The sequence below is a fragment of the Nothoprocta perdicaria genome, unplaced genomic scaffold (assembly GCF_003342845.1).
Source record: "Nothoprocta perdicaria isolate Ctin4 unplaced genomic scaffold, notPer1 scaffold_9, whole genome shotgun sequence".
Taxonomy (NCBI): Eukaryota; Metazoa; Chordata; class Aves; order Tinamiformes; family Tinamidae; genus Nothoprocta; species Nothoprocta perdicaria.
The window spans coordinates 5,656,531-5,682,425 of record NW_020456198.1 but is presented as its reverse complement, the minus strand read 5'-3'; the positions used below and the strand labels follow the sequence as shown (position 1 = coordinate 5,682,425).

General features: G+C 39.3%; 1 protein-coding gene and 2 long non-coding RNA genes across 10 annotated transcripts; 1 reads left to right on the top strand and 2 right to left on the bottom strand.

Annotated features, from left to right (window-relative positions):
• Positions 1-2,499: 2,499 nt before the first annotated feature.
• On the top strand, positions 2,500-25,895 carry PXK (PX domain containing serine/threonine kinase like). Of its 7 annotated transcripts, none has more exons than XM_026052532.1 (17): positions 2,500-2,544; positions 3,229-3,276; positions 6,841-7,027; positions 8,588-8,665; positions 8,825-8,898; positions 9,806-9,880; positions 10,355-10,459; positions 10,593-10,694; positions 11,458-11,619; positions 12,571-12,688; positions 13,127-13,205; positions 15,309-15,357; positions 15,815-15,892; positions 16,270-16,356; positions 16,973-17,042; positions 17,854-17,913; positions 24,815-25,895. In XM_026052532.1, exons 3-17 carry the CDS (start codon positions 6,889-6,891, stop codon positions 25,018-25,020), a joined length of 1,482 nt encoding a protein of 493 aa, XP_025908317.1. In that variant the 5' UTR covers positions 2,500-2,544; positions 3,229-3,276; positions 6,841-6,888; the 3' UTR covers positions 25,021-25,895. The 7 variants fall into 7 exon arrangements, with proteins under 7 accessions (XP_025908317.1, XP_025908315.1, XP_025908311.1 ...); XM_026052530.1 differs by having other exon boundaries at positions 17,851-17,913; XM_026052526.1 differs by lacking the exon at positions 2,500-2,544 and adding an exon at positions 21,724-21,806 and having other exon boundaries at positions 3,232-3,276; positions 17,851-17,913; positions 24,815-24,867.
• LOC112958635 lies at positions 12,700-13,563 on the bottom strand. The gene is made up of 2 exons (XR_003251468.1): positions 13,512-13,563; positions 12,700-12,783 (listed from the first exon to the last, which is right to left on the bottom strand). It is a non-coding gene; the product is annotated as an uncharacterized LOC112958635 (long non-coding RNA).
• LOC112958634 lies at positions 14,105-22,858 on the bottom strand. 2 transcript variants are annotated; one of them, XR_003251467.1, is made up of 3 exons: positions 22,591-22,858; positions 16,245-16,315; positions 14,105-14,132 (listed from the first exon to the last, which is right to left on the bottom strand). It is a non-coding gene; the product is annotated as an uncharacterized LOC112958634 (long non-coding RNA). The 2 variants fall into 2 exon arrangements; XR_003251466.1 differs by lacking the exon at positions 14,105-14,132 and having other exon boundaries at positions 15,996-16,315.

The following is a 25,895-nucleotide window of genomic DNA, read 5'->3' as shown; positions in this document are numbered from 1 at the left end:
ATTCCAGCCTTCCTTGTGTCTGTTTAATCAGTTCCTGCCACCAGGTTTCCAAATATCGTTATCCTGCTTGGACTGGAATAAACTTGGTTGATAGCTGTTATCTTTATGAGGATTTGGGCTTTTACAAGCAAATAATTATGATTTCCAATGGGTAGGAGAAGGGAATACAGAGAGAGATCTGCCTGACTTCTTGTGAAGAATCACTTGAATTCCACTATCGTACTTACATGTTTTGATTTATGACGTTTTGGATTTTCTATCACTTCCACTTCAATTGTTGGACTATTAAGTATTTTAAATTACATTGTTTTCCATATTTCCAAGTCTTAATTTTATTCTTGAGGCTTAAAATTGCTGCAGATACTTGATAATTGTTCCTAAGAAAAGCTACTTTAAGTGAATTTAAGAAAGCAGAGTAGCATTTTTTTGCCTGATCAGCATTGTGCTTTGGAAGGAAACAGCAGTAAATAAATTCCAGATTAGTTAAGACTCAGCACACAGGATAGTGTCATCTGATAAGTGTTGCCTTTGGCTCTTGTCTGGAGTAGCTGTAACCCTTGGTTTGTACTGCTTGTTGTGGTGGTAAATGTTAAACGGGGATTTGAGGCTGGGATGGGATTCTCTGATGTGCTCCGCTTTGCGCTTGTTGAGATCCCTCGTATGTGCACACTATTCAGGATACAAGCTGTTCAATTAATTTCATTTAAAAGGGGAAAATGAGTTCTGCGTGATTCCAGGGGCAATTTCCAAAAACAGAAGAGGCTTCACAAAACCTGAAAGAGGTTATTAATAAATGCCTGCAGTGGAGTTTTAACTGGGAAACTGAATTTATAACACTTCACGGTTCGAGCATTCACTTAATTGAAGTTTCTGGTTGGTATGCAGGTACATGCCAGATTTGTACAAACAGTTATTGCTACAGAACAGACCAGTCGAGTATATAAATCCAGGGTGCTGGGAATGCCCTTGTTTCCTCGCTGTTGTTTCATTACTGTTTATTTGTGATAATCTGGAATGCGGCATTAGTTTAATATCGGAGAAAAACTTGTGGATAATGCTCTAACATGTCTTTTCTCTTTGTATAAGACTCCTATTAACGTAAGCAGCTCAGCAGAACTGGTGGGGCTCCAAATTGAGAAATTAGTAAGCATTTTACATAAAATGTGTTTGAATGTCTGTAGCAGCAGGAATGGGATCGTATGGACCAAGCAGCAAGTGACAGGCAGAGCCTTGGTGGCTCCCTTGGTGCATGTGCAAAGAGCTCTTGGGTGCTAGAGATCCTCAGTATTGAGAGCCGTGCCTTCAATTTTTATTTATTTTAGATTTTCTTGTTCTTGGGTTGCGTTTTATAACCCCACATCTGGGGCTGCGGAGCTCCTGAGCATCTCTATTTTTTCATTCCTTATCCTGTGATTTTTGGTGCTTCATTTTCATATCTTTGAATGCAAATGATTTTTTTTGGTAATAAGAACTCTCTAGGGATGCCAATGGTAAAGGAAGTATCTGTTACTATACTTGTAACCCACATGAATTTAATTTCCTTGCTAATTAAGTGTTATCTAGAAGTGAAGTTATAAGCTCTTCAGAAAAAGGACTTGCTTTGTTTACTTGAAATGTCAAATATTTTCAGAGATATTTTGAAACTCAACCAAAATAGAGATGAGCAAAATTGGGATTTTCTCAAAGTACCTCTGTAGTGTGTATGTGATACACTTATATGTTCTTGAGAGAATTAGATGATATCAAATAATGATATTGCTGTGTTAACTAGGTATTAGTTTACAGAAGCCATAGCAGAGCTTGAGATGAAGACTGAAAATAATTGTAGTTTATGAATTTAATTGTGGTAGGAGAATTTACATTTATTAAAATCTAAAAGTGGTTCACTGAGCTTTATATATACTTGCCTCTTTAATCTGCATGTAATTAACATTAGCTGTGTATTAGAGATTAAGAATTATCATCAGGACAAACTGGTAAGTTCTAGGTACTCAGGCAAACTCAGAGCTGTTGTTATAACTTTTTTTTTTTTTTCATATAAAAATAACTAGAGTTTGGGCAGTATTTACATTATGGCAACTTTTTTTTTTTCTCCTGTACTGAAGGAGACAGTAATTCCTGGTGTCCATTTGTTAGATTTTAGAGGTGAGGAGAGGGTTTATTCATCTTTTTTTGTCACCTAACCAAGCTGTTCTCAACAGAGATGTGGGGAGTGTTCCTAATATTGCCTTTATTCCCTAGCAAATGAAACCGCAAATATCTCAGACTTTTAAGTGCTGAGAACCAGGGACTCCTTGCATCTCTCCCTGCATTAAGTAGTGAGAGCTACTGGTACTGGATCTGAACTACCACAACTCAGATTTACCTAGAAGCTTAAAATCTAATCTCAGTTTTCTGCTTGTGTGTCCTATTTGGATAGTGGTTGTATTTAGAGAAGTACTAAATAACTCCCTTTGGTAATTCTCATTTCTAATAACTTTCTCCTTTTTCTAGGAATACATAATCCGTGTTCAGAGAGGAGTTTCACCAGAAAACAGTTGGCAGGTAACTCTTTGAAACTGTGGCCGATATAACCAGGATTTTTTTTAAAAGAATTCAAATATTGTCTCTTCAAAGGTTTTTACATTTTTGTGCTAGAGGAGGAAATACTGGTTTAGAATGAGAACTGGGAGGGTGAAGTGCTTGAATGCTTTTAGTCAAGAAATGTGAGAAAAACAGTATTGCTGCCAGTTACAGAAGGCATGTTGTCTTCTGCCATTGTGAATATTCCAGGAAAACAGGAAAATCGTGTGTCATGTTCTTGTTGGGTATTGTTATGAGCATCATTTTTAACCCCCAAATGCCTGTTTGCCTGCCCTAATGCTAAAATCACAGCCTTGCTGATGGCTGACCAGTGAAAATAGAAGTTGTAATGAAGATGCTCGTGAAATAATTTAGCTTCTAACATGGGAAAATGCTTTGTTTGCAGAGACCTCCAATAGTTTTGGAAAAACTATTTGAAGATAACATTTAGAAATTTCTTTCTGTTTGAGGTATTAAAAGCAATTCTTTGCCCTCTGGCAGTGTGGCATGAATTCAGTAGGTTTGAATTTGTACAGAGAATGGTTAAAAGAAAAAAAGAAAAAAGAGAAAAGCTTATAGATGGGAATTATGGATGGAATCTTTGAAGTGTAGAATGCTAATGAGAAGAGTAGCATGTTTCCTCAATTTTGTCTTTATGTTTTGCAGATTGTGAGGCGATACAGTGACTTTGACTTGCTTAATAATAGTTTGCAGGTAACTTTTACTCTTGATTCATAAATATAAAATGTCTGCTGAAGAAATATATTTAAAATGTTTTTGTTTCCCCTCCACCCTTAGATTGCCTCCAGGATGATTTCAGTTTTAACTCAGTGGCACCGTTTATATATAAATAGCGGAGATTGGCAGATACTGAATCTTTCCCCTCAGTACTGTGACTTGTTCTGGTTTTGTGTGTTCTTATTTGTTCCTTCTTTGATTCAAAGAAAGCCAAGCCACATACCAACCTTACAAATTCAGCATTGAAGTGCTATGTGTCTCATTATTTATATTCCTCTAAAAGCGCTTCCAGATGCTGCTTATCATGTGAGGGTTTTCCGTATCATTGAAAAGTGTTCCTTACTTAAACACTGGACTTACTGTGTGCTTTTCTTTTTCCCCCACAATTATTTCTTTTTATTTTGTGTGGGGAGCATAGAGTGGTGTTTTTTTTTTTTTTTTTTTTTCCCCTATTAGATATAGTATGATTTTAGGAGCTTAATACTGCTTCTACTTCTTTCCCTCATCATCCCCCTGCCCCTTTTTTTCTTTTTTTTTTTTTCTTTTTGACCCTTTTAATCGGCTACCTGCCTGGTGCAACTTAGTGGGCAAAAACACACATGGATGTTAAATTGTGCAATCCGAATAGGATAAGAATCAGTTGCAGCAGCCTGGAGGCTGCACAGCAGGGGGTTTAGTTTTAATTCAATAGCTGGAATAGTGTTGTGGAATTACTTATTAAATACATGGTAAAACATGGGGGCTGTTACCATGCCCTAGAAACCTCCCGCATTAGGAGCGGAATAGAGGCAATAAACAGATGTCTCCTGCTGAGAAGAAAACTAAGATTTGAGATTAGATAAATGTCCAAGGGAACACATGGAAATGAGATGGTGCTAGTTGACATAGCACAGGGTGGTCCTCGGGAGTCTTAACCATAGTCCAGTTTTGATAGAGAACATAGAGAAATAAATTGGAGGTTTTTTTTTCAAAAGAAGATGGGGTTCGTATTTTGCTGCAAGTTCCTCTTACCCATGAGGAACAGAATATGTTAAGACAGTCTGTTTGTTGCCATCTCATTTAACTTTCAAATGAGGCGGTATTAGTTTTTCTTTTTTTTTTTAATAGTAATAAGGGTAATGGGTTTTTTGACTTAAATTTAGGATTGACAGGTACTGCATGGTTAGGCCTAATGATGATATGACATAGTAGAGACAGAAAAGGCCTTTGCATTAGAGGCAGAGATGCTCAGTATAAGTAAAGACCTCAGGAATTTTTTGGACCGTAAATTAAATTTGACAGCAACTTGTAGAATGAGATAAGGAGGAATTTGAGGTCAGAGGAAGACTTTGTAGATGTGAGACGTGCAGCGCTTCTAAATTCCTTCTTCCTGGATCACTAAGCAACAACATTTCATCAAAATATGCAGGACCATGCCGTTTGTTTTAAAGTACTTAAAACTCTCAGCTTGTGTATTAAAATTGAGTGGAAAAATCAAAGCTTTTTTTTTTTTTAATAAAAAAACACTCCTATCTTCACAACCAAATGTTCCTGAAAGACAAGCCTGGGCTTTCTTTGGGGCTTAAGGGCCTGGGTTTTCCCATTCCCCGTGGCACATTTGGCTTCTGCTCGAGGCTGTTGTGCATGGACATGTAGCTGAGCTGGAATGCACCTTTCTCCTGCTAATCTGATGCAACCTGCAGATTATTAGTAAGGACTGAGAATTCCCAAGCTGGGCTGGGGCTGGGACCCTGCCAGCTGCTTGGATCAGTAAGGCGTGCACTGGGCAGCAGTGCAGAGCCCCTTGCAGGGGCTCCGGCATGTCCTCCTCCACGTTCCACTTGGTGAGTGAATGACTGCCACGGTGCTTGCAGCAAGAAAGATGATTCTGGTGGAGCATTTTATGGTGGCCCTTGCCCGGAGCTTCCTGAGAAGGTTGCAGGCTGAAGATAAGCAAGTTAAGCCCCAGGTGCTTCTGTGGTTTCAGCCCGAGCTGGGGCCCGAGCTGCTCTGGCCATGCCACGTGTTTGGGCAGAGTTGCAAAACCCTAGGGTGAATGTTAGTTTCTGCTGAGAAATACCTGTGTTTCCTTTTCTTATATAAAATATTTTTTTTATAATAAACTGGAGATCTGTGGGATGATTGCTAGCTCTCAAGTCAAGAATTTGAAGGCAAATATGATGTGATATGCTTTTCAGTGAGTAACTTTGATATCAGAGGTGCATTGTATTTTTATTTAGAAACCAACTTTTGAATCAAATGAGCGATGCTTTGCCAGACAAAAAGTTTTTTATGTCTTCCGTGTGAAAATTAAACATAGATGGTAAATGTAAGTACTGTAAATGGTTCCTGTTGCTTTTGGGCTTATTCCTGGACATTACTTTTCTTCCTTAGGAAGAGTGCTCAGCAGACAGGATGATTTGTTTCTCTTCTATAATTTGTGTTTAGTTGTAGCTCTTCTGCAGCTACAGAAGCTTGCAAGCAGACCCCAGCGAAGGGGTTGCTATTTCTGCTCCAGTCAGTTATACTAATTCCTTATGCATATGTGCAATTTTTTCTGCAACACCCATTTCTTAAAGATTATCACCAGTGAGGATGCAGCACACAGAAGGCAGGTGCTTTGATCTGCTGGACAACAGTGTGTTGACAACAGGAATAATTTATTCTGGCAATTCACATGACGCAAATGAATATAAATACTGGGTGCAACCTAGATCATGTTTAGAAAACAAACCTCTTTGATCTGACTTATGTAAAGCTCTGGATTTCGGCAGAATTTTCCACTTTCCCATGGCTAAATATTTCACTTTTTTTTTTTTTTTTTTTTTTTTTTTTTTTTTTTTTTAAGTTTTGCACCACTTAAAATAAAACAGCTACTATATACCCACTAATAGATTGCAATTGTTTCTATTGTGAAATGCATGTAGCTGTTAGAAACTGCACAGCAACAAATTTAGAAATTAAAATGGAAAAGTTGTGCCGTCTTTGAAAGTACAAGTTAAAAAACTGACAGTAAGGATTTTTGTATTACTCATAATGTCCCAGTAGGGGCAAAGGAAACATCAATTTGCACATATATTAAATAAGCATCAATTTCATCATGAGAAAATGGTGGATTTTTTTGTGGATTTTTTTTTTGTTTCTTTGTTTGTTTTTGTTTTTTTGCTATGGCAAAATTATGTCAAGAATTGCAAAGAATTTGAGATGTGCATTTAGTAGCTGAGCATTTTGTGCAGTGATCTTAAATGCATAAGTCGCTAGCAAAAAATTATCTCCTTCCATTCTTGGCTGCCTTTGCAAGTCTCTTCACATGAGGATGTGAGTTATCTGACTCCTTGCCTTGATAATAGTACCTAGAAAAAGAAAAACATAACTCTATGGTATATACAAAGTAAAAATGATTTGGTTGTTAACACACAGAAAATCCAGAGTATTACTTTGTATATACACAGAATAAAACACACAGAAAATACACGGAGTATTTTCAGGCTTGCTAGTTTACTGCCCTGAAGTATTTTGAGAACATGACTGCAAAATAATTATTTTTCCTCTCTTTTTAAGATCTCAGCTCTAAGTCTACCTCTTCCTCCAAAAAAATTGATTGGAAATATGGAGCGTGAATTCATAGCTGAAAGACAGAAAGGACTCCAGACCTATCTCGATGTAATTACCACCCATCACATACTGTCCAACTGTGAACTGGTAAAAAAGTTCTTGGATCCCAACAGCTATTCTGTAAACTACACAGGTAGGTGAGGGATTGTACAGCTGCATCACAATTTCATGTGTGCACATCTTCTGTTAGGGCTGACCAGGAGTTACACCAAGGCACAGAGAAATACCTCAAAATGATCATATTGTGTGTGTGATTATATGTGATAATATTCTTCCAGATGTGTGCACGGGTCATACTGTAGTTATCGATAGTAAATATTTTAATTATTCTACACAGACTTGATAAGAGTCAGGCTTTATTTAGGATGAACTTGGGAGAAGGCTGCTAATGAGAATAAGAAAATATCTACAGGGGTCAGGAATTGCTGTCTCCCTTAGAATGATGTCCTAGTGATCAGTTCTCTTTGTTATTGAATATTTCTTCTCTCAATTTATCCTACTTCAACTTCAACCACTAGAAATTGTTGAATTTTTGTCTGGTAGACTGCAGAACTTCCGCTAAATGATGCAATGCTACATTGCAGATTTGGTTTATAGGCAGACCAACTCTTTGCAAAATGCAAACCTTATTTTCATAAAAGCACAACCTACTAAAGCAGGAACTTACTACTTCCTTTTCACTTGTCTCTCTGCTTTCCCTTTATATAACAAATTGAAAGTGTAAAGAATATTTCCCGGATGTTTTTACAGTAAGCTGTGAAAGAGATGTAAATTATCAGTGAGTCTTAAAGAGTGGAGTTTGCTGGTTAATGCTGATCAAGCAGTTGAAATCCTCTAGGAGATAAGGTGGCTTCTGTGTTAACTCTGAGTGCTTTCTTTGGAACTCTTGTTTTCTCAGCGAGTTTTGGGGAAGTTAACAATCAAGAAGTTGCCTCTGTTCCCTGGAGATTTTTATTAATTTGTCATTATTTAATATTACAGTGGTGAGATGATATGTATTGTACCGTTCTCTCTCTTTTTCCTAGCATAGTTTTAGATAGAGAAGAGGGAGTACAGAAGAGGAAAAGTGCATTCTTAACTTTTTGCATTACTTCTAAGCCCAGATAAGAGATTTTAGAGAGATTTCTTGATGAGCATAATCACTTAATGAATATCCTGCTTGTATTTCAGCTGTGAAAGGGAAACTCAGTAACCAGAGGGTTGTCCTGTTTTTCAGAAGTGCATGTGGGATTATGACAGCAAAGTACCTTCATCTGTGCAAAATGGGGCGAAGTGGCAGGTAGCAAAACAAAGAACTGATTAGTTCATGTGTAGTAGATGCACACTGAAGTTGTATAAAAGTTACTGCTTTTACAGGTATAGTGAAAATATTTCATGACATACTATAGAGTCTACCAAGCTGTGAGCAATGGATTTGGACTTGGAAATTATATTTTAGTATAGATATAATGCAGACTCCTTAGGATAAGTTCTCCTAAGGCAATGGTTTCTGTTTTGTCAGAGGATATAAGTCCACAGGTTAAAAATGCATACACCTTTTATCTGTTTCCACCTCATTTTTTTTTAAATGTTTTTGCTGACTTTCTTAATAAAACAAAGTCTGAATTCCTGAAGTTTTCCTCCTGGCAAAGAACATTATTTAATAGGAATATAATCTAATTAAGTAGTCTCTTTTCTTTTTTTCCCTCCCCAGAAATTGCCTTACAGCATGTTTCAATGTTCTTCCGATCAGAGCCAAAGTGGGAAGTAGTAGAACCATTAAAAGATATAGGTAAGAAGAGCATGTATTTATGAAAACTTGTCGGTCTCTCCCAACTAGACCAGTTGTCCTTAGAGAAGGATACTGCCTTTGCCTACAAACCCTGTCCTGCTTGTAAGCCATGTGATTCAGTACTGTTTTAATTAAAGCTACTGATGACTTTCGTTTCAGGTTGGCGAATACGTAAGAAATATTTCTTAATGAAGATTAGGAATCAACCAAAGGAACGACTAATGTTAAGCTGGGTATGCTTTCATCTTGTCCTCAAGTCTTTTTAGTGAACTTGACTTGCTTCATATATATTAACGATCATGTTTGAATGACAGAGATGCAGATTTAAGAGCTCAGGACTTGAAAGAGTTTTGAAAGCCCTTAGGTGGATGAGTGGTGTGGGAACTACTTGTGTTTCCTTTCTCTCTTAGCAAATCCAGTTTAAAAGTTTCTCCTTGGTCATTTTCTCCCATCTTGCACCTCACTTTACTGTTTCCTTAGTGGTAATGATGATGTTGCTGCTGACCATAATATAAATCTGCCCATGGCAAAGAGCAGAGCAACCCTTTTTAAGTTACTGCTTTTTATTGTTGTCATTTTTTTGTTTCTTTTCTTTTTCTTTTTTTCTTTCTTATTAGGATCTTTAGTTTTGACAGATATATATGAATTCCTCCTTCAAGGCAGACATGTATTGCTACGAAATATTTTAATTGTTCCTAAATGCTTGTGCTTCTGTGCTGAAAAGCAAAAAAGTGTGTTACCATAGCATAGCTGTTTGTGAGGTTACTGGGGAGCTGAAATTGCTTAAACTTGGGGTAGGTTTGAGCACTTCTCCTTTAGTGGAGAGGAGGAAGGTGGGGGTTTAAGCCCCATCAGCACACAACTTCCCGGTTTTGGAGCTGGCAAAGTAATTCAGTGATGGTAATGCAGGTCAGATACTGAGAAGGGAGGAGGCAATAATACTGCCAGGTACTTTGTCTAGTGAAATCACAGCCTTATTTCAGCCTCTTAGCATTTGCTTCATGGTATATTCTTCACAAAGTGTGTATTTCCAAGCAGCTGTCTTAATTTGTGAGGGAAGAATATAGATCACCTTTTCTTTATGGTGTGTAATCTTATGAATTACGCCCTTGTGAAGCGTTTCTTTTTCTTTATTTCTAGGCTGATCTTGGCCCGGATAAATACCTGTCTGACAAAGACTTACAGTACGCTGTGAAACTTCTTTCTTCCTGTTCTGTGAGTATTATTTGAAGGATTTTAAATTGTGCCAGCACAAAGGAAAAGCTCGCAAGGGCTAACCTTGCAAAAGTACGTGCAGTCCAGTAGCAAAAGCTTGTAATTTTAGAGTTGCTTTCATTTAGAGAGCTGCAAACCTTTTAATTACGTTTCCCACACAATGAGGTAACATATTCTCAGCACAATTATTACAGGATTATTACAGGAGCTTTGGGGTTGTGGTTTATTGTATTTCGTCTTCTGGTAACTTCCTATAGCACTGTGCAATCCCAAGCTTTTATTGCAGTTCTTCAAGACTTGTAGACACCTTTGCACTCGCTTTGGATATAAACTAAGCAACTTGGCCAGTGATGGAACCCAATTAATTCATTTAAAGTTAATTCAGACAGATCTCTTCTTTGGAATCAAGCAAAAATGAATGCACAGTATCTGTCATTTGAAACAACCTAAAGTATCTTCTTCTTCTTTTGGCAGCATCCCTATATTTACAAAGTCACTTTTGCCACTGCCAGTGAATCTTCAGCACTGGTTATTAGGCCATTCAGTGAAAAAGGGACACTAAAGGACCTTATTTATAAGGTAATTTTTTTTTTTAAAGCTCAAACAGTGTAATATTTGCTGAAATGTTCGATGTCTTATTAGTTTTCATCTATTGCAAAAAACAACTTCATTTAATGCTCATGGTATTTGATACATGTCTGTTTCTTTAAAGGCAAAACCAAAAGATCCATTCTTGAAGAAGTATTGCAATCCTAAAAAAATTCAAGGTCTTGAACTTCAGCAAATAAAATCATATGGGAGACAAATATTAGAGGTATTCTTTTCTTTTTACCTTATTTACCAGCCTTTATGATTTAGGTTGGTTTTTACACTGATTCTTAGAATGCTAAAAGCATTTTATCTGTGATACTGTAAGGGCAATGACTGTAGGAAGTTTCATTTATTTGTTTTTAAGATCAATTGATTTAACTGGAAAAAGGAGACAAAATTGTGAGTACTTAAGTTTTATTTCAGTTCTAAAAGAGAAGCAACAGATTTCAAGTCTAAATTTAAATGGAGGTTAAGTGTTGGGACTTGAATTTAGATATATCTGGAAGGGGTCTCCCTTTCTGACAAGAAATCTAGTTAGATTTCCATTTCTGACAAGAAATCTAGTTAGTATCTGTGTAGCTGAGATGGGAGAGAGGTAATATATATGTATTTTTTTTCCCTGAGGCATGAAGGGGAAAGCAGTATTTGTACTGTGGAATGTGTAGGGGGTGTATTTGTTTTCCAACTATGATATTCAGTGGAATTGTGAATTTTAGATTCACGTCTCTCTGGGAGGTGATTTTAGGCCTGCTTGGAGGATTAGCACCAAATGTTTATTTTGTGAGAGGTGTTACCCATGACATGGAATGAATAGTCAGGAAAAGGTGATGGTGGCAGCTGATCCAGCTGAGCAAGGGAAACGCAGAAGCAGCCCAAAACAGGGGCCTCCTTTATTATGTGCCTACTTCAGTGTAGGAGCATCTGATATCTTGAGATCATCTTGAGTATCTCGTTACAGCCCTCCTGCTTTGTGTTTTTTTTTAAAGGTTTTAAAATTCTTGCATGAGAAAGGATTTCCCTATGGCCATCTTCACGCCGGCAATGTGATGTTGGATGGAGACACATGCAAGTTACTAGACCTAGAAAACTCCTTGCTGGGACTTCCGTCATTTTATCGATCGTACTTTTCACAGTTTCGGAAAATTAATGTAAGTTTTGAAAAATGAATTGCATTTGGTTGACTCTTATGCATCCTTATGGCTGCATCCTTATGGCTGTGGATTAGACACTTGTAAGACATCTGCCTCTTCAAAACTCTTACATTATTTTGTAGATTTTCTCCAAAACATAGGTTTGCACAGCAAAATATGACCCCACAAAATTACTAAACCTAATCTGCCCTGTTGTAGCAATGCAAACTTCTGGCCAGCATCTTGCCTTGCCTTTCAGTGCTCGTTGTAGTAAGTGGCATAAAGCATCACGAGGCAGCTGCTTGCTGACCTTGCTAAACAAGTTCTGCTGTGGCGTCAAGGAAATGATCAGAAGTTCATGGTTAGTCCAAATCTGTTGGTGCTATCAAATCTCTAAGCTTTTAAGCAGTAAGAAGAGACATTTCTGTCTGAACACGAGCCTAAAATTTAGGGAGTATCCTGCCTGGGAGCTTAGCACTTAGTTAAAGCTTGTACAGACTTGAGGAGGGGTGAAAGGGGCTCTTCTGGGCTTTTTTGGTAGGTATTTTTGTTCTCTACCTATTTACCTCTTTGTAAAGAGGTAACTGGTGATAGCATCTTGAACCTCATTCTTTGCTGTTTGACTTGCACTAGGAAAATGTGCTCTGTTGTTGTTCATATCAATATATGAAGTGCTGTATGTGAAAAGAGTTTCTCCTTGTGCATTTTTACAGAAGAAAATATACTAATATTGCTTACAGGAAGAGAACGGTAGTTTCTTTTACTTGAGGTGTGTTTTTCAAAACTTCACTGGAGCTAAAGTTGTGCAGGGGAGTAGTTGTGTTTAGGAATTATCACAGTAGAATCTCGTTCCTTCTCCAAATATGATTGTCCTTTTTTTCTTCTCATGGATTATTGCATGGTTTCAAACTGACAGGGGAAGAATATTATCTATTTTTTTAATTTTTTTTTTTGTTTGTTTCTCTGCAGACTTTAGAAGGTGTTGATGTACATTGCTTTGGACACTTACTATACGAAATGACATATGGAAGACCTCCAGATATGGTTCCTGTAGACAGCTTCCCTCCTGCACCGTCAGTGTTTGTTGGTTAGTATGCAGCCAAAAACTTTCCATCTCAGCTTCTGGGTGCTCTGCCTTTTAGCTAAGATGCTGCAAGAGATCACCCTGAAGACTTTTGCATCCTGTGGTTAGAAATGAATATTTAGTAATTTTTTAAAGATGGATGTTCTTCTTTGAATAATTGTAGCACAAAAATACAGTATTTTTTAAAACTAAGTGATAAAACATTCTCTTGTAACTATATGTGTGTCCCCTCAGGCCTCCCATCTAACAGTCTAGAGAAGTTTGTGCATGTAATAGCAACGCTGTAATAAAAACCAAATGTTACACATCTTCATCACTGCTTAATTGATGGAATGCTCAGAGGAACCCAGAGGAATCGCACAGCAGTGCCAGACCTTCGTTCTGAATTCTTTGCTGTCCTGCAGTGCAAAAATGTGTACATTCCTATGCTTTCTTTGGCAGTGTCTGTGTTGGAATCCATTCTGACCTGTGAAGCTATGAAGAATGGCATGCCAACTGTTTCACGGCTCTTACAGATGCCGTAAGTCTTAATGTACTTATTTTATGCTAACGATAATGTTTTTAATTATATTAACAGGAAAAAGATTAATGCTCTCTTTCTTTATTAGGAAGATTTGCCCCTCCGTCTGAGGGATGTATAATATATTCCAAATGAAGCTTTAAAATTATCACTTGATTGAAACTAGTCTTTGTGAATATGATATGTGTTCACTTAACTTTGTCTCCTGGTATGTTGGAGCTGTTCAGGAAGGTGCTTTTAGTGTGGTGCTATGATTTGAATTGATTCAGCTATTAAAGCAGTGCAAGCATGCTCAAAAACACTTACTGATTCTTCCAAAGCAAATAAGATAAGGGATCTTTTTGCACGTCCTCTTCAGACTTATTTCAGAAGATACTGTGTCAGTTTACTTATGACTAGTGGAATAGATCCCCTCGTGTTTGGCAGTAACTTCTAGACCAGGTTTGCGAAGGAGCTTGTATATAGATGCTGCAACTAGTTTCTAGCAGGGACAGAGCAGAGACACAATACATTTCCATACAGATTCTCCTCCCAGAGATGCTATGAAGTGATAAAGACAGGTACAGAACAAGACTAGAGTATAGAAAAGGAGCAATGTCAGTGCATGATTAGGCTGGAGAAGTTACCTTTCTGCAGTGCAGCTCATCCTGCAAGTAGGAGACAGTATGACCGTGCCTGGAGGACAGCCTGCTGTGATCATGCCACCCAGCAGGCCACAATGTTGATCTCCTGTCTGCCTTAAAATAGAATGCCAAAACTGTGACCTTTAGAATGATAGCCAGCCCCTACCTACATCTGGGCCCTTCCTTCAGACTGTAGATTGCAGTGCATTTAAAGCAGGCTCCAAATTTCATGTTTCCTGGTTGGAAAGAGTCACTGCAGTCTTGTCTTAATCTTCTCTTCCTCCTGTTCTTGCCTTCCTCTGCCCTTAAAGGAAGGAGGGGAAGATAGAACAATGTAAGCAGGGGAGAAGTACGATAAGAGATATGATAAACAAGAATTTCTAAGTGTTAAAAGATGATGACCAAGCAGTCTGTGCTCAACTGTATCTGATGTGTAGGATATTATACTACATTTGCTTTGTCTATGCTTCTTACAAAAGTATTCTAGCTAGATGCTTAATACCATTAAAGTAATTCATCTGTTTATTAAGCTATTCGATAAAAACTATGAGTCTGCTGATTCTGAAAAACGTACAGTCAGAAAATACAGAAAAACGGCCTATGAACATGAGTATTTTTTGCTTTTTAAGTCTTTGATAGTTTAATTATGTCTAATTGCTCATGGATTACTATTCTCCTGAACCATAGCTCTAGGCTTGAATTTGTTTTCTTTAGCATGGGCATGTGAACAACAGCAATAACAATCTCTGAAATATTTATCCCAGAGCCAGGCTTGAGATTTCTTTCTGGGACAGTTTTCTAGTATGTTCTCCAAAACAAAGTATCATGAAATGGACCAGCAGCCCAATTCCAGACTAACATTGCCCTCTAGTGTCTTTGTTCTGGATAGAAGAAGATTAATCATTAATCATGCTGATGCCCTAAAGAAGAGTAAAATTATTAGTGTAGTTGCTTTAGTTATCTTTGCTCACAAGACCAACAGTAGTTTGACATAGTTACCTTGTTGATTTTTCACACATTTCTTTTGAATGCTTAAATTACAATTGTGTTAAGAGAGTATCCTTAAAAAGTGCAATGATTGTTCAGGTGAAATTCAAAATAACATCCCTGATAATGTTTTGCCTTGGAAGAATCTGGATACTTTTAACAAAATGAGATACTTGTTTTGAGGAAGCTCTTTTCTGCCTTTGGTAATTATAGTTAATTCTATCAGTTTTCCAAACATTTCATGTAGTCTTAGTGACTCTTGCCATGTACAGCGGCTGCATCAGGGGGCTTAGACACTGCTCATTTTACAGCAGGACTTGGAAACTAAAAAGCCATATATAAACACCAGAGGAAAAAAAATAACTAATGGTGAGATAGGGATGAGGAGAAAGGAGCAAGAGGGAATTAGATGAACAGCACCAATTGTATTCTCTGTTTGTCTGTCTTTTGGGGATTATATTCTAATCATTTCTTCTTTTTCATCCACTTACAGATTATTCAGTGATGTCCTGCTAACAAATTCAGAGAAACCCCAGTTTAAGGTAGAGTTGAACACATGTTTTCTTTGTCTTGTTTTACAGATGTGGTGTAAGTGGCAGGCTGGGGATAACTATACATTGAATGACAGGTAGGGTAAAGGACAAGAAGCTTTATGGTGAGGTCCATCTGTAACAGGCTGGCTTTGCTGGCATGTACCAAGCAATGTCCTAACATCCTTTAAAAGCAGAGCAGGAAGACACAACATGTCCCGTGAGCAGTTCAAGTGCAGTTCCTGTGCTGGAGCGCTCTCCTTCTCTGTCCCTTATGTTGGATTAGTGGCCAGATTTGGAGGGAAAAGTGCATGTCCAAAATCCTCAGATTTCCTTCACTGATGGAACAGTGTCAGAACTTGGGACTTTAGGTAGACAATATGGTCATCTGACTAGTGAGTCCTTAAGCCGTGAAATTTGTCATGTTTTTTGCAATGATTATTTTTTTTCCCTTTCTCTTCTGTGTTAGATTCCTACTAAACTAAAAGAGGCATTGAAAGCTTCCAAGGAATGCATAGAAAAAAGATTAACAGAAGAACAGAAATTGGTAACCTCTGCATTTCTTTACTGTTTTTCCTATGGATGTTACGTTTATTAGTAGATTTTAAGTAATTGAAATTTTCATCTACACATTTTCACTCCCCAGTATACAACATGACAAGTTATTAAGCAAGAATTCTGTGTATGGCATTTTATTTTTATGTGGGGCAGCTTCACAGGTAGTGGCTCCAAAGTTATAGAATCACTTTAACTGCAGTATAAGGCTCCATCCTCTATCATTAACAGTAAATATAGGAGTTAGAAATGAAAAACAAACATGCAAAGCAACTTCAGTGTTTCTCCCATCCCAAGCATATCCCTTTTCTCACAGCATTTGAGACCTTGGCGTGAGATCTTACTCTGTTTTTTCCCTTAATTTTTAAGATTCACCAGCACAGAAGACTGACAAGAGCTCAATCCCATCATGGCTCTGAAGAAGAAAAAAAGAGAAGGAAAATCTTAGCACGAAAGGTAAACAACTTGCAGATAAGTACCTCACAATCACACAGAGCTGTGTATCTTTTTGAAGGGGTAGCATGAACTACCATGGGTATGCTGTTGCATTCTGCCCTGTGTTGTTTCTCTGTAATACTTTCTGATTGTTTTTCTTTCTATAGCTAGGTGGTACACTTCCTAAAAAGCATAGGTTATAACAGTAGATGACTTGCTAGGTTTAATTTATGGGAGCTTACTGTCTGAGAATGGGTGTAGTTAACATTTGACATGTAGATGGCAGCCTGCACTGCTTCCTTTTGCCTCTTGGAAGGCATGGGAGCCTTTTTCCAGGCTGCTCCTGCAGAATAGTTTCTGCATTTCTCTTCCTTTTCTATGGATCAGTTTTCTGCCTTTTCCTTACAAACAGCAGGCACTGAATTGCCCTGTATGTGTGGCTGGGCACATTTGTGCCTTGGGCACAGAGCTGCCTTGCTGCTGTTGTCCTTGCAGCAGCACATGTTGGGTGGCAGGGATGGGGATGTTGGGTGTTGGTGCTGGTGTGATGTAGTGGTCAGCGTTACAATTTTGTGTGTCAGAATCATGGAAAGAGGTTATTCATTCCCACTGACTGCTTCTTTTGCTTTGTTTAAAGAAGTCAAAACGTTCTGCATGTGAAAGTGGAGAAGAACACTCGGCAAAATACAGCAACTCAAATAACTCAGGTAACTACAGAGAGAAGAGGTTGCTTTTACAGAACTAATATAAATGCATAAAAATATACTAAATATGTAATTCCTTCTTTTGTGCCGCATTCCTTCCCTTGCCCCTCTAAAGTCAGTCATTTAAATCTGTTGATGACATTTGGATGGAAGGTTTTACGCTAATAACATTGCTTATTTGGGCCATTTAATACTTGAGACTTTAGAGAGCAACTCTTGTGATTTCTGTTCCTTGAGTGTTAAGCTGAAGGAGTAAATTACCTTTTTGGTTGCTGCTTAAATATTGAATTCTAAAACAACAGAGCCTGTGGCAAGTCTTCAGTTAATTTAAAGGAATGGTCTGTGCTACTGAACAGTTTAACAGAGCTGACATGCCTGGGTAGCATGTCCAAAGGCAGCCTGTTGTGGAATAGTCCAGTTATGGAGCACAGCAACTGACTGAGATCATCTCTTAGAAGGAGAAATGGGTTGCCATCCATGCAGTGGCACAACTCCTAAGGCGAACAGAATTTGGACGCGGAAATCCAACAGTCTAAGCAACAGAACAGAAGCGTTTCCTATTGAGGAATACTGTTGAGAATGCTTCTTATGTGTTTGTACCTCCTCTGATACTGTGTACTGCGAGGCTTCTGTGTTCAGAGTGGGTCTGAGTGATGCTGTTCACGTGAATGGGGATCTCCCCCTAGACTGCAGTGGAAGCAGGGTTGCACCTTCAGTCAATAAAGTCAGCCTGTTTCCAACAACCTGTCTTGTCTGACTGTGGTGAATTTTAGCATCGCAACTTTAGTTACTAGACTGTTGTTTTATTTAGCAGGCTCGGGGGCGAGTTCCCCATTAACATCTCCATCATCTCCCACTCCACCCTCTACAGCAGGTAAGTTCAAGAGCCATTGCAGTGTTTTGTCTTTTTCCTTAGCTTTTCCTTTTTGCTCTTTTTTGTCTAAAAGTGGGTCTTGTTCCCGAGAACAGCTAAGTGATGATGGTCTTCAAGGATGGAATACAGAGATAACACTTATCTTGTATCAACCTATGTTTCTTTTGAGGGCCAGAAAATCTTTTAATACACTTTGTTAGTAACCTTTCTTGTGGTAGACATGCATATGATCCATAGAGTCTTACATACTTGCTCTGAAGTCTCTATTGCTGCAGTCCTACTGGTGTTGCTGCTTGCCACGTGTTATCTGGGCCTCATTTTGCACTATGCATTTGTCCTGATGTTATGGTCTGTGCCCTCTCAAGTATTGTTTCTTGATCCCTTGTTTTTGTGTATTCTCTTGTACTGCTATGATGTCATATCAGGAGTTTTGTGTGACAAGCCAAGTGGCATATGTTTGGTAAATCTTGCCAGTTCCACTACAAGATTAACACTACTAGAACTGCTTATGCAGAGAGACAAGTCCAAGATATTTGGGTTAAGAATAATCTCTATTATTTTTGTCCTATTCCAGTTTGCAAGGTAGCTGTACAAACAGGTTTGTTAGCATTTAGCACAGGTGGTTGAAAGGAGGACACAATCTGCTTAAATGGGCATTGCCCAAAATAGAAATGCTCGTGAAACTGTAGTTTCATCACGTTATCTGAATGTTGAGCTGCTGTGCACAGGTTTCAGTTTGAAATGCTAGAAAAGGAGCACTGAAAAACATCAGAAGCAAAAGGTGTTAATGGATTGTGTTCCTAGAAGAGAAGCTGTCCGTAGCACTGTATGTTGTGATGACTCAGTCATGATTCATAGACCAAACAACTTTCTGCACAGAACAACTTGTTAACTTAAGTGATGCAATCAAATTTGTGTTTGTTGCAAGTGATTTTTCAAAGGACATGGCAATCTGTGCACTGTAATTCACATTAGTTGTGCTCTAACTCAAATTAGTCATTTCTCTTTTAAGTTACTTTTGAAGTACGTTGAAGGGTATATTTTAGGAACTGTCTTCTTCCAGTTACTCTAACCAAGATAATTACTGTCACTGCGTTGCACATAAACTGTTGGCTGGATGTACCAGCTCCTGGTTAAAGGGTACTTTCAAATTCTGTATTCCATAAAAAGGCAGTTTCTGCAAATGCAAAGGAAAACCCCATGTCTTCAAAATGGGTGTTTAGAAAACACATCTTTCCCCCTGAAAGAAGACACACGTAAAAGATAATTTTAGCTTTAATGTGCCTGTGAGTTTGATTGAAAGCTGTTGCAAGTTTTGAGCACATGATGCCGGTTTTGGTGTAGGGTTGGCCCAAATGTTTCAGTTTGGTCCCGATGTTAAACGATTTTGTCACAGTGCGTAGCTCATTCTGCTGCCAGTGTGCAGTGGTGACTGTTGGTGACTCGCTCCGTGTTTGGCACTGTGCAAATTGCCCTCCCTGACAGGGCTCTAGGGCACCGATGGCACTGGGGCTCTTGGCGAGGTGTGAAGGCACCTGCTGCTGTTTTAGCAGCACTTCTGTAAGTGGATTTCGAAGCAGAAACCTCAGGCTGGGCTGCCCTGGGTGAGAAAGCTTCATGCAGGGAGCTTTTCCAAAGCTCAGCCACTCTGCGTTTAAACAAAGTCCACAAGAGACTCGGCCTGCAGTGGAGTTCCTGGTGTGGTCAATGCAAAACATGCAAAGGAGAAAAAGGGTTGCAGGATGAAGGTGGCATTCAGTCAGTGTATGACCTACTTTGAGGGGAAATCTGCTAGAAGTGCAGACTCGCACTAGCTGACTGCAATATCTGTATTGAGTTTTTATTGATGAATTGCAAATGACCTAATCATAGCAGTGTTAATTCTGCTCTGGCTTAAAAGCCAGAAGACTCTGAATTACGGTCTTGAAAATGCCATGAAACTCATTCTCCTTTGTAGTTTGATAGGAAAGGGCATTGTGCTTGAGTTGTAGGACTTATAGGACATCTGAACTTCGAATGGCTACGTTATCTTGGCTACGTTATCTTTGTTTGTATGTTTGAGGGTTGATTATTTGATAGTAGATCCAATGCAGTACTGCTGGTAGTATCTCTAAACCGACCACTTGTTACCGTGTAACTCTTAAGTAATTATTTGGTATATGCCAAATACAAATTATAGTAGTGCCTTGTCTTAAATAGCACACATAGAGGACCTGAGTTGACTCCCGTACATGGACAGTTCACTGATCTGTAGCTTAATAGTGTTAGGATGGATGCTATAGGTGAACGGTGCCTTTTTTTTACTCTGTTGGTTTTAATTTTTATTTATGTATGACTTTCCAATCCATTGAAAGTGAGTATCAAAGATGGATACATCTCTTTTTTAGAATTATGAATTATGAATTTATGCCACAGCATGTTCTTTAGGAGCATTAGGATACTCTTCTGGTGGCGGTTTGAATTGGTACCCTGTGACCGCTAACTAATTGGGTGTTATCAGTCAGTATGGTCCGGGTGTCACAATATCAGTAAGTCTGAACGTTTGCAAACAAGAGACTGGTCAATGGACACTTCTCAGAAAGGACCAGATTTAGTGCAGAAGCTAGTTAAATTCCTTAAATTACATTTTTTGGGCCATTGCACATGGAGATTCTGATACCGTCATATGCTGGCTTCCTTCTCACCTTGAGCCCCCCAACTCACGTAGTTCTTCAGTTCTTGAAAACCTACTTTTTTCTGTGTGTGGCTCTGAGCTGTGCTAGAATCAGAAGGGATGCAGAACATGCTGGTAGGGGTTATAAAATATTTCACTGCCCCCTCTTTAAATTTGGTAAGCTCATAAAATACCAGTGAGCTTACAATAGGAGTTTGGCAACCAGCCCTTTCCTGAGTGAGGTAAATAGCTCCTGTGGCTTCATTGGGCTTCCCTGCAGGAAGAAAGGGAGAGTTGTACATAACTTTCTGTTTCTTTTTCTATGCCACTTGTTTTGAATTCTTCAGTACATATGTTTCATAGAGAGCCACACGATGCATCTTTTCTGCCCTTCACCTTTCTGTAAGACTATTTTCATGCTGCAGCAAGTGCTTTCCTGGGCGTCTCTGATCCGTGCTACATAAGTGTAAATGTAGGTGGTAACACTGCAGGAAGTGCTCCCTGAATGAATTTTGTCTTCTGGAGCTAATCTTCATGCAGATTTCTGGCTAAATAACTCTAAATGCACTTTAGTCTTGATTTCTGGCATGTGGAATTGAAAGCATGTGTGTTGTGTTTGTTCATCAAGTCTAAGTGTTTAAAGCATGGAAAATTGTGGTTCATTAGAATCAGAAAAGTGTTTTGTACATAATATAAAATAGTTGATCTACTGTCAATATGTTTTTCAGTAAATAAGAATGTGTTTCCCTTTTTTTGCACTGACTTTCCAGCTAACAGTTTCTGTTTTTCGTCCTCTGACCCGAGAACCAGATGATTAACTTGTGTCCTCTCTCTTTCTCTGCTGTCCTCAATAGAGCATGCATCATTTTGAACGTGAATTTTCGGAAAAGTAAGCTAATGCTGATTTATCTCTTTAAAGATGCTCTGTTTCTGTCTGGGAAAGTTGAATGCAAATCTTAAATTTGCTTATAGTATTGGGAGGGAACACAGGGAAAGGTCTGATCATTTTGATGGATTGTTTTAATGAAATACAGCATCTTTAAAAACTATCACTAAAATGATTTACTTTGCATCGCATTCACTCAGCAAAGTTTTTAATACTGTTTGCACAATTCCTGTCACTTTAAATTCATAATTAAGTTTTTGTTTCAATTCAGGCATCAAGTTTACAGCATCTGATATACTTCCTATTCCTTTTAACACATTCTCTTAACAAAAATGCCCCTGTAAAAAACCCTTGGTAAGTTCTTGTTTGAGTGTTTTATTCTTACAGGTGTGTGAATGAGTAGGTGTGTGATTGCCAGCAACCTTTTCCAACCTACGTATCAGGAAGGTGTAGTAATAACTGAGGACTTGTCTCGCATCCTTTTCCTAGCAAAAACAGGAAAATGTTTCACTGTTGAGCACAGAACAAGCTATTCTCTTAAGTAAGGAGTAAGGAGTTGTTTTTGCACCAAGTGCTGTCAAGATAGGAAGGACAGTTTGTTTCAGATTGATTAACATTAATGGACTTGAAGGATTTTCAGCATCATGGTCTTAACTAACAGATTCAGTACGTAATTGCTTAAAGCTAGTCGCATACCATCTCAAAACCTGTGTGTATTTATGCATTAAGGCAGAGCTCAGCTGTAAAACAGGATATCATTGCTTGTGATCAGTCACCCTACAGCAAGAGTTTTCCAGCTATATCATGTTGTTGGCAGCTCAGTTTCTCTAATATCTAATGTGAGAAATTCAGCAAATTTCAGGAAAGGCAGGTGGCATCTCCTCCCGCTCTGCTGTCCTTTCTGCCCCCATCCTGAAATAACCAGACCAAAATTCAAAAATAATACATGGTATCTTGGCCTAATAACATTCAACAGTCCGGTCAGTTGGATATACAGTGGCCATTTGCCTCTATTCATATTAAATACATACCTACCATCTTCCACACCCTGCGTGACTGTTGGATTTGTATTCTGGTTTGCCCATCATTTGCCTTGCTGTATATTGTACAACTGCTTTTATAGCCTCTTCAGTCTTACCTTGCTGTTCTTGCCCCAAAGCCTGTCTCAGTTCCTTGCAGCTTTTGCATCTCTTCCAAGCTGTCTCATTTGTGAATCGCTTTCTTAGCTCTTTTACAGCAATTCCCAAGTTGCTGCACCAGTGCTGTACGTGGGTCCTGCTCCCATGGGCAACTCGTGCTGTCCTGGGTCTTGTTCTTCCTTTGGCAACGAATCAAGTTGTGCTTTGCTGTGCTTTACTGGCAGTCCATGCACACGGGAGAAACACAAAGTCTCTAATCTAAGCAATGGTTTTCCTGTATATCTAATAATATATTGGCTCAGACCTTTCGCTAATGTAAGAAGGGTTTGGGTAAGGTAATGACCCCAATCTTTCAAAATGTGATTTGTTATTTTGGTTTGTGCTAACATTGGGTAATGTTTCGATTACTTAGGAGTCCACATGTAACAGGCATGCTAAACTCTTACCTAATCTCTGATATTTATAGTGGGATTTGAATTTTCTTCTTGAAGAGAGGAAAGAGAGTGAAGACTTGAGTCTGAATATACTTGTGTTTTGTCCTCACAGAGTAAGATTTTCATGCAGATGGAATTTCTCCTGAAGAATTAGAAGTGCTATAGTCATAGCTGTTGACGTAGATGGGCAAAACAGAATGCCCGTGTAAATACTCTGCATTTGGAGCTTCTCCTCCTACGGCAAAAGTCTCTCTAATGACTGATACAAACTGGAAATGAAGGAGCTTTGAAATGACTTCTATCTTAGATAACTGCTCTCTTAATTACAGCAAGTGTTTTTTAACTACTGCTACTATTACTCATTAGTCTGAGAGCAAGTGTAGTGAGAAACTGTGGGAGACGTGGAGCACAGAGAACAACTTTGCTGCTGTGTGTTTTCTGCGCGGTGTCTTTCATGGATTACCTCTGGAGTTCGTGTGCCACAACTTCCTTTAACTGCTGGGCATTTGCTTGCTTGGGAGCAAGGAGTCCTGCTGTGGTAACCAAGGTCTCTCGATTGGCCTGATGTTACTGTTAGACAACAGCGCAAAAGGCATAGTCTTTGTCACTTCATATATTCCCCTCTTTAGGGTAGAGCTGCCAAAAGCAAGTGTGACGCTATAGGTGCTGTTCTTCAGTCTAGTCTTACTGTGGAATAACTCTCAGAATCTAGATGAGGGAATTAAAATTCACTGTTCATTTAGTCATAAGAGCTTAATTGTTATGCTTTTGATCATTGCGGAATGGATTAGACCAGACAGGAGAATCACTTCCCATGCATGTGGCAATGTGCTGCAATGCCACTTTCATGTGAACGTTCTGTGGGACAGCAAGGGTCACCTCTGCAGCCCTTTGCTCTTGCTCTGTCCTGCACCTTCAGCTCCTTGTGCAGGAACACGGGTACAATGTGCAGTGCTGTGTTGCACAAGATTAAGGCTGTTTGGGAGACTGTGGCTGTACCCCAATGCTGGGATAGCTGCCTATGTGCATGGAGCCAAGGCAAGGAGAGGCAGCAAGGCAGAACAAGATGAGGAGCATGAGACAGGAGATGTGGATGGGCCTGGCACGAGTGTGGAGATAGGGTTTAAGGTAGAAAACAAGGGTGGGAGCGGAAAGGGAGCACAGGAGGCATGTGGTGCGAGTGGCAGATTGTTGTGATTCATTCAGTCTGTGAAAGGAGTTTGTGAGAGCACATTTGGAAAACATCTAGTACCGTGAAAGTGTAAAACATTCCCCTCTCCCTCCCTCCAAGCAAAAATCTTCTATCTGCAGTTAGCAATCTAAAGATGGAATAGAATCAGATCAAGCAGTCACCACCAATTCTGCAGCAGTGTGTTCCTTTGTAAGAGCAGCCAAGTTTGCCATGGAAATGCAAAGAGGTAAAAAGATTTGCTTCCAGTCTTTGTTATTGGTCGTAACCCAGGGAGCAAACTGCTTCACTGGGGCCAAACAAGAGCCGAGACAGGCTGTCCCCTTGAGGGATCTTCATTTCCCTCAGTGCAAGATCACGTTTTGTCATGTTTTGCATCGCTGTGTAGGGAGGCCCTTTGGTCTCCCAGCGGTGTCTCGGGTGACACAACTTGCCTGCAGATAGAGGGATTTGATCTCTTTGGCATTTTTCATCTGTTCTGTTCTCCACGCCCTGCTTGCGCTCAAGGAGTGACGTGAGCTGCCCTAGCCCAGCTGAGCGGCTGCAGACTCTGCAGCAGGGCCGCCTGCCAGAACCAAACTGCTTTTCTCTCCTCAACAGGAGCATCGTCCATCCCCCCTGCACCGCCACCGCCGCCCCTGCCGCCGGCAGCGCCGCCTCCGTGCGCCACGGTGCCAGCGCCGCCCAGCCCACAGCCCGCGGCCAGCGCAAGCCGAGGAGCCTTGCTCAGCTCCATTCGAAACTTTCAGAAAGGAACTTTGAAGAAAACAGACACGTGCGACTACAGCGCTCCCCGCATCAGCTGAGACTGCTGTCACCCCCCCGATGGGATTCGCCTTTCCCCTCCTGTGCTGTCCGGATCGAGCTCCTCCTAACCGGCCACGGCTCCACCAGCAGATCCCATCACCCTGTCGCTCTGTTTACCCCTATTTCAGCTCTCCTGGAGTAGCAGCACTGCCCTCGCCCATTTACATTGCCATGCTGTGGTATTAAGGAGCCCCTCGTTAAAGAACATTGTTCTCTAGCTAGTTTCAGGGATAAAGCAACTTCTCTGTAGCTGAATAAAAATCTGAGAATAGGAATGACCATGATCATGGTGAATTAATACAGTGTTTTTCTAGTTCTACCCCATCCCCTTTTTTTCAAAATACATGGATCTAACTTTAGTCAGCTCTTGCATTTGTTTCAACACTTCCATTCAGTTAATGCATATAATTCTTGCTGAATCAGCAAGGTTTTGTTTTAGATAATTAAAAAAAAAAAAAGCACCTAAAGTGTACTGCACAGGTGAGGGAACTGGAGAATTATATCTTATTACCACCATCTTTCTGGTGGAGTAAAAATGCTCTCTCATGACCTTTGTTTAAATGAGCATCCTACCTGTAACTCTAAGGGAAAGTGTTTTTAAATGAGGAAACAGTTGAAATGGGAGTTAATAGAGCACTGGGATATTATTCATGGTTTAATTAAATACAAGGTTAATTCAAGTGAATTTTACAGGTAAACTTTATTGAAAGATCCTTTTTTGATTTGCTTAAAACATTAAATAAATTGCACTTTAAAGGATTATAGATAATCCATTTTTAAATTCAAGTACATCAGTGTTTGTTACTATGCAGAGAATGTCTGTACAAAGTTTCATGTAACCTGTGATATTAGTCATTTTTATTAAAATGTTACT

Excerpts from the sequence above, each read along its gene's own strand:
- PXK (XM_026052530.1), top strand. The coding sequence starts at position 6,889 with ATGGAGCGTGAATTCATAGCTGAAAGACAGAAAGGACTCCAGACCTAT. Across the intron at positions 9,881-10,354 it reads AACTTCTTTCTTCCTGTTCT|CATCCCTATATTTACAAAGT; the intron begins GTGAGTATTATT and ends TTCTTTTGGCAG. Across the intron at positions 17,914-24,814 it reads CACTCCACCCTCTACAGCAG|GAGCATCGTCCATCCCCCCT; the intron begins GTAAGTTCAAGA and ends TCTCCTCAACAG.